This window comes from Pundamilia nyererei, unplaced genomic scaffold (assembly GCF_000239375.1).
Source record: "Pundamilia nyererei isolate P.nyererei 1_Seehausen unplaced genomic scaffold, PunNye1.0 scaffold00624, whole genome shotgun sequence".
Lineage (NCBI taxonomy): Eukaryota > Metazoa > Chordata > Actinopteri > Cichliformes > Cichlidae > Pundamilia > Pundamilia nyererei.
Genome location: NW_005188025.1, coordinates 52,984 through 61,253, shown reverse-complemented (window position 1 = coordinate 61,253; position 8,270 = coordinate 52,984). Strand labels below are relative to the sequence as shown.

The following is an 8,270-nucleotide window of genomic DNA, read 5'->3' as shown; positions in this document are numbered from 1 at the left end:
TAAAAATGCCCTGACCCAGCAATACATTCACTTAAAAAAAACCCAACAAAAGTCACAAAGCAATAATTTTACCCAAAATACAGAAAATATATGAGGCTTACAGGGAGTTTTCCCACAGTAGCTTAAACCCAGTGAGCAAACATATGCTATGAGTGCTGTGTTCAAGTTTTCAATGAAGACTGAGACATTTTAGAAAACAAATATTATGTCGGATTTAATGTAACCCATTTAATCTCATCTGTCACAATACTGATCTGACTTATATAAAGGTCTAAAACTATGTCGGAATTATATATCTATGCATTTTGAGCAGATATTGAAATAATAACACTTTAGCATAACTTGTCATATGACCAGAGAAGATGGTGGGTTCAAAGCCACCAAGCAAAAGGTTATTGAACACGGTAACTAAAAAGAGGCTTATTTGTTTTGGTCATCATTATCCAGCACCCACTGAGAATGAGCGACTTATTGCTGGAATTGTGAAGCAGCAAACCACAACAGTTTGCTCAACACCCTTACTCCTGATTTACCTCCTACAAAACACAGGTAGACTGGGTGGGCAAATGTCCACACACCTCAGGATGATATAGAGCTGGCCCACCATTACACAACCAGAATGAAAGCTGTTGTTCCTCCTGAATCTGCAGTTATAATAAACAATTTGCCCTTTTCTCTAGTATCCAGGAACATGCCTTTCTGAAGAGTGTGAGTAGAGTATACATGTTATCTCAGTAGTTTCAATCATGGCCTAACATAAAACAAACATTTCTACCTTATCCATGAAATAAAATAAAAATAAAAATAGGAGCTGCTCATTCCAAAAGGTGTTAATTGTATGCTTTGGGAAAATTCAGTATGAAATGGGATAATTACTCTGGGCTACATATTTACATACATTTGCACTTCCTATATTCTTTTTTACAACCTCAGAAACATGTTCGACCTGTTCTGTCAGTATATATCCAACAGTCATTTGTTACCTTGCACATCTAAATTCAGCTTTGTGCTTCTCCATTCATGCGTGTATTACTACACTTGGAAGCAAAGGCAATGAATGCATACACTTGCCTAAGAAAGATACAACTTAAAGAATGCACTGTGGGCATTTTGTCTTGTGCGTCTGTTCAAGTGTGCCAGTAAACATTAAAATGCCTCGTGTGAAAAGAGGGCTTTTGGAGATATAAGAAAAGAATTATTAAATATTTAAATAAATGCTTTTTTTTTAAAAATCAATCATCACTGCAGTTTCTCCTTGTTAGATGTGCACTTTTATTCCTGAGGGTGAAAAGGTCTAAACCAACAACAATAACTGTGCTACAATGGCTTCAGTATCAAACCAACAGGCAAACAGGTCCGAGCAAAGATTTTCAGAACTGCTGAAACCTCATCACAGCTCTCTTTATCTGCTCGTAGCTCACAAACATCACAATGTTCCAGGAACCCAGGCGAAGGAATGAGGGCACAAAGCTGTGAAAGAAATCAGATGAAACAAGAATGTGTGTAGGAGTCACTCTGTCATGCTTGGTTTTCAAAAATACATTCCTTACCCCTTGTAGAAAGCTGTTGGTCCTTCTTTAATCAGCATGGTTATAGCACAGTTAACAGCACCGCTGTACTGCCCAGGCACTGAGTTCATGAAGCGTGTCTTTATCACATCCACAGGGGATGCTACAATCGTGGTGCAGAAACCGGCTGCACATGCTGCGGTGAAGTGGCACGGCATGTTGTCTGCAGGAAAAACTGATTTGTTATTTAAACAAACAAACACGACGCTGGAGAGAGCGTTAGAAAGATTTGCACTTACCTGTCATCAGGTTATACTTCAAGATGAGCTCTTTCATTATGTCATAGGTCACAAGCTCAGAGCAGTTTACGATGGCGTTACGAATTATATTTGGAAGACAACCTGTAAGAACAGCAAACATATAGGAACACTTTTCTTTCTCTGGTGAACTCAGTCTTAAAAAACATCCTGCGCTGTCATCAAACAGTCATGAAAATCAGTCATGATTTTCACTTTGCTATAAAGAAGAAATTCTTCTACTGGCCTCAACAGTTAACAGCATCTCATTTTAAATCAGTTTCAGCAGCACACTCGTGTCATTATCAGCAGAAATTTGCAATTTTTTTTTCAAAAAATGGAGTGAGAGGATAAAAAACAAAAGTAAATATAAGTTTAAATTTGTGGCATATTTGCTTATTCCTTAAAAATCTATTGTGTAACTTATTTAGGGCTTTCAGGGGGAAAAATGATCATGTAGAAGTTTCACTGGCTGCTAATTTATAAAAAGTATCCACAAGTCCCTCTGGAAGCAAGTCTTGCCATTCAACAGCCATCGTGGTAACATCTCTGGGTACTTGCTGTATTTGGACCGTTGTTTTGAAGCATTGTCTAAATTAATTCTAGTTTTAATGGTTAAAGGACACAAAAAAATGCATATATTGAACTATTAACCCACACTGATTAAAAAAAAACACATAGAAATGTAATGACTTCACCGCCAAATAAGGTTTAGGGTTAAAAGTTAAAGCTGAGAGTCTGCACTCAAGAATGTAGAGTTATGAAAAATGTGTCACTGTCCAAAGATTTCTAGACTCTACTGTATGTCTTATTCACTAATAGAAATGGGAAAAATAATTGTCATTTGTGGGATTATACAGATTTGTCTTCCTTGGGAAAAACCTTGTGATTTGATTACCAACAATTCCAGGGAGTTTGTTCAGTTCTGTTATGTTGCAAGCCGCTAACGTAGTTTTAAGCCCTTTTTTTAAATTATTCTTAATTTTCTTCACCAAAACAAATTCAAATCACTTGGTGTGGTTTTGTCAGTCAATAGAGGAAGCACTTTTTTTCTGGAGCCACACAGTATTTTCCCAAACATACAGTAGTTTCATGAACACCTGAAAAAGACTCACATGTAAAATCACTATGGTTCCCCTTTAGGAAGACTAATCTGAAAATGTGCTGGTTTATCCCGAGGTCATTGTGGGCTCTCTGTCAGATGCCTGAAGTAACGCAAGCGTCACATCTTTGTTTTGCAACATAAAATCTGCACATAAGGCAGCCGGTTTCTCTGAGAAATGCTCGGCCAACAGAAGACTCCGTAAAATTCTGGGGACAAGTCAGTTGAAGTCAGTCACCTGTGGTCTAATTTGTGACCTAACATAATTGTTAGGCTGCAGAAACCATAAAAGCGCCACTAACTTGTGTAAGTATGATTTTTACTTTTGTTTCCCTCAGAGCTTATATTTTTAACATGACCCTAAACCCTTGCTTTTTGCTTTTTCCTTTTTGTTGACCATGATGTTACAGCTCAGAGGCTGACATGAATCATTCCTGTGGCAATCTATGAGAAATATAATGATATAAGTCATAACTGCTACAAGATGACCGCTGCTCAGTGGTGTTAGGGATGTCATGTTGTGCAATAATAACACCTAAACCCTGTGGAGTGTATTTTAAAATACCTTTCCAGAGGCCTTTAAAACCTTCGTCCCTGGCAATGGTCCTGTAGGCATCAGTCGTGCTGCTGTATCTCTTGACAGAGCCGCTCTCAGGCCGCAGGGCCTGAGCCTGGAACCTGACTTTCACCACGTCAGTGGGCTGAGCAAAAGCCACGGCCATCGCTCCTGTGGTGGAACCTGCCAGCAGTCGAGTCCCGAGTCCAGCATCTGTTACGCAAGCAATTGATTTATGACATGTTGGTGCCTCAAACAAAGACACACACAGCAATTAGAGATCAAACTTGGTGCAGTTCGGATAATCATAGTGAAACCTGGATGCACAAAATTTTTCAGTTATGCTTTTAATATGAAGCGAGTTAATATTTCACTTTCTATTTGGTAGATCCTCTTCTCTCAGGTTTCAAGCATCATTTCCTACTGGGGTAGACGTACACTGTTTTCTTTGGTAGAACATTATTCATTCAAACTGGTTTAATTGATAATTTCACTAAATAAAGCAACAAGCTAGGCCAGAGATTATAGTTTGGAGATGTCCTCATCAAGGTCAGGCAGATGTCCTTATGCCTTTGGGAGAGTTTAAAAACCAGAGAAAAAGTGAAAGAGAGGGTTGGACATGGAAATGAGAACAAGCGGGTGTGTTGTTGTGTCTCTAATTTCTGAAGTTTTGTTGATCTGGGTGGAATTCTGGATTGCTTAATAATGCCACAGCGGCATAGTTAGAATAGGTGAGGCCTCCAGCATAAACACATTCCTTGAAAGAGGACATTTTTTCTCCATGGCTTACATCATGGAGGCATTTTCTGCAAAACAAGTTCAGGCGATTACGGTTTAGACTTATACTCATTTTAGTCTGAGTCTGATTTCCGGTTAGATGATCAGGACTTTTCAATTTCTGAAGTTTATTTTCAGATATTAGGAAGGGAGTGTTTGAGCTCATTAGCTCCTTAAGAAATCTTAAAAAAATCTAAACTAACCAGTTGCTCTAAACATCAGTTAAACGTCTCTTTCTGAACATAATTTCTTACATGTTTATACCTGCCGACTGGCATGTATTTCCTAAAAGCTGTGAAACACTGACATCAAACTCACAGTAAAGGAATTTTTGCACATCTGGATCACCTGCAAGGATTTTATCTGTTTTCCATCTGTACCACCTTTAGCTGTGATAATTTTAATTATTAATCAAAACAATAAGACAGTGAGTCCTTCATAAAATAATTGTATTTGAAGCTCATTTTGGGGTTTTTTTTATGTTTATTTTTACTTTAACCAGGAAGTGCCGTAAATTAAGATCTCTTTTACCAATGGAAACCTGGCTTTAAAAGTTCACCATTATAAGGTTTGTTTAAAAAAAATCTAAATTATGACATAAAGAGACATCGGACAGAAACAATAAATCCATCCAAACAAGGCAAATAATACAAAGTCCAGCTCAAGACCAGCAACAGGTTTAACAGGTTAAATTTGTTTGGTAGTTGTGAAACTCCTGAGGTCGTGTACACTGGCTGTAAACTGCTGTGTACTGAGTTGTGGGATGTGGTTTTGATGCAGACATACTTTCTGAGCCTCGGGTGTAGAGCTGCTTCATGGTGTCATACATGCCGATGCGGATCGAGGCGAAGCTCATCTGCCTGTGCAGCCCTGCCACCAGGCCGCTGTACAGACTCCTCGGCCCCTCTGTCTTCACCATGGTGAAGATGGTGCCAAACACACCTCGGTATTCCGCCCTCTGGCCTTTCAGTAAGGGCTTGGATTCACCTTGCACCTGAAGAAACATAATAACAGGTTCAAGATGTGCCATCAGCCTCACTGCCTCACTTAGAGGGAAAATGTCCACATACGTCTGTGATCAGGCTGCTTTCTTAATTGTTAGGTTACATTCGTGTAACATGCAGCCGTGTTGAGATATTTCTGAGCATATGCTTGAACTAGGGGGTTGGACAACATGAAAAGCAGTTTATCTTCTAGTCAGCCAAAACACAGGTAACCTTGTATTGGCTGACAACAATCCATATCTATAGTATCCTAAAAATGCTCATGTGGTAACATTATGAATAAATGTTATTTTTTCTTAGACAGATATGGCAACTTCAATGATTTTGGGAAAACTGACACTCACTGGTAATTTTGTTAGTTACGCCTGTAAAAAAACAAAACAAACAACATTGTTTTTAACAGGCGTTAACAGCCTGTTTCAAATAACTCCCTCTCAATAAGATTTCAGTCTGGAGTTTGATAACGCCAGTTCCTACTTTGACAAGGCCATTTGGGGTGGTTATAGCTCAGGTGCTAGAGCAGGTCATCTGCTAATCAGAAGATTGGTGGTTCCATCCCTGGCTGCTTTAGTCTACATGCCAAATATCCTTGAGCAAGATACTAACCCCAAGTTGCTCTCCGATGCATCCATCGGAGTATGAATGTGTGTGAATTGTAGATAGAAAAAGCATAGCAAAAATTGCTTGCTTGAATGGGTGAATGAGGCAGAGTAAAAAAGCATTATATAAGAACCAGTCAGTTTACCATTTAGGAGCAGGATAAGGATCCAAAACACTAGTGTGTTTCTTGCATAACTCAAGTGTTTTTGGGTTTGAAGGGACAAACTTATTGCTGGACATTCTCCTTCAGGATGTTCTGGTAGAGAGCAGAATTCATGGTTCCATTAGCTACAGCAAGTCGCTCAGAAGCATCAAAGCAGCTCGACACCATCACATTCCCATCACCTCTATACCTCTGACCCTAGCTGAAGTGAGGCCTGCAGTTCTTCAGATGTTGTTCTGGGTTCTTTTCTGTGGTTCACTGGAGTCCCAAAGCCTTAGAAATGACTTTGTAACCCTTTCCAGACTGATATCTTTCAGTGACTTTTTGTTTTACATGTTTTGTTTTGCTTTTTTGTTTCTTTGAATTGTGTCATATTTTAGCCTACTTCACTTTTTAGACTGGCAGTAATCACACCTGGGTGTGGCTAGTGAAATTGAACTTTGCTTTCTTAAAAATGTGAGTGGTCACAGTAAATTTTACATTTTCACACAAGGCAAGGTAGGTTTGGATATCTTGTGTAAAATGTGGAAGTAAATTTAAAGGTAATTTGATATACAAAGAGGTGTTTACAAGGGTTATAGAGCTAGTTATGCAGCTATTTGGTGGTTACCTGTTTTGGTATTTACATGTTTACACATTTGAATGTTTACACATGCATGTTCAAAGCAGTAATAAGTATGTGTTATATCTACCTAGTTGGTTTTTCTGCATTGATCTGAGTATAACATTTCCTGGCTTCTTAGAGCCCAGTGAAATATTGATGACGGCGGCACACAGGAAGTGTTGGTTTTTGTTGTTGCTGTGTGCTGAGAGTAAAGAGGCTGGTAAGACAGTTATACTGTCTCCATCGTGCTGTTCCTAATTATTCAGGGAGATTCCATCAAGTGAACCCTCACGTTACACTTGTTTCTTTAATAACTCAAATCATCAGTTAAAAACGGACTTTGGGGTTTCGGTAATTTGGTGATCTGAAACATTTGAGTGTGACAAATATGTTAAAAGAAAGAAAGAAAGAAAGAAAGAAAGAAAGAAAGAAAGAAAGAAAGAAAGAAAGAAAGAAAGAAATCAGGAAACAACACTTACACGATAAGCTGAGCCGGGTCGGGGTGAGGGGAGTGTCCCTGTGCACCAATTTTTCCACTTTTTTAATATTCTGAATTGTGTTACACTTTTTGTTATAAAATATAAAGCTCTTAATTACCGAGAATATTTTGAGGTGGCTATAGTTGCAAATACCATGAGGTGGGTGGGGCTTCCTGATGCCTCACCTGTAGCCGGACTTTGGCGGTGTCCAGTGGGAAGGTGACTAGGTCCGCCACGCAGCCTGCTGTTCCAGCTGAGAAGATTTTAACAGCAGTTGTGGGCACCAAATCAGCCGCTCTCCCTCCAACCATGATCAGTGCCTGAGCTCAACAGCAAGCCTCAGCAACAACAAAACTTAAATAACAAAGTGCGCATTGAAGGACTAATCATCATTTCATCCTTCGTGTACGGAAACGAATAAAAGCGATGTAGGTCAAGCTCCGTGCAAAAGAAAGTTTGGAGTTTGAAGGGAACAGCGTCGTTGTGCCATTACACAGAAACGCTCACGACAAGAAGTCGAAAGCAAACTGAACTAAGTCGGTATCTTTGCATGTCAACAAACACCTGACTGCGCAGCCGACGAGTGAAGCCTGGCCCACATTTACTGACTTTGAACGGACCTGCTGCACCGCCCTGCAGAACTCCAGATACTCATCACACACATGCGCGGAATACCCCGGATTGTTCTTTATCGGTGTTCTCTGTCATGATCCATCTGCTTTCAAATAAAAAACAATTTCAATGTCAGCGGACAAGAGCTGAGGCGTCATCAGGAAAGTTTTATGTATCTTAGTACGGATAATGTCCTCCCATTCTTATGGGAAATAATCCTGCTTTTGGTGTTTTTATGATGGCAATGGCGACCACCAACTCACAGGAGTTCACGTGGGTGTATATCTGATAAATGACCTGTATTTGTATAGCGCTTTTCTAGTCCCTAAGGACCCCAAAGCGCTGTACACAACCAGTCATCCACCCATTCACACACTGGTGATGGCAAGCTACATTGTAGCCACAGCCACCCTGGGGCGCACTGACAGAGGCGAGGCTGCCGGACACTGGCGCCACCGGGCCCTCTGACCACCACCAGCAAGCCGGGGCTCGAACCGGCAACCTTGTGATTACAAATTGAGCCACGATCGATAACTGTGAAGGGAAATAATATGAAATAATAGTCTTTT

The 8,270-nt window shown here is 39.9% G+C and overlaps 1 protein-coding gene across 1 annotated transcript; it reads right to left on the bottom strand.

Moving 5' to 3' along the window:
* Nucleotides 1–1,252: 1,252 nt before the first annotated feature.
* On the bottom strand, nt 1,253–7,732 carry LOC102193268 (mitochondrial uncoupling protein 2-like). Its single transcript, XM_005754677.1, has 6 exons — nt 7,275–7,732; nt 5,026–5,233; nt 3,472–3,675; nt 1,808–1,909; nt 1,551–1,731; nt 1,253–1,470 (listed from the first exon to the last, which is right to left on the bottom strand). Exons 1-6 carry the CDS (start codon nt 7,398–7,400, stop codon nt 1,371–1,373), a joined length of 921 nt encoding a protein of 306 aa, XP_005754734.1. The 5' UTR covers nt 7,401–7,732; the 3' UTR covers nt 1,253–1,370.
* Nucleotides 7,733–8,270: the final 538 nt, after the last annotated feature.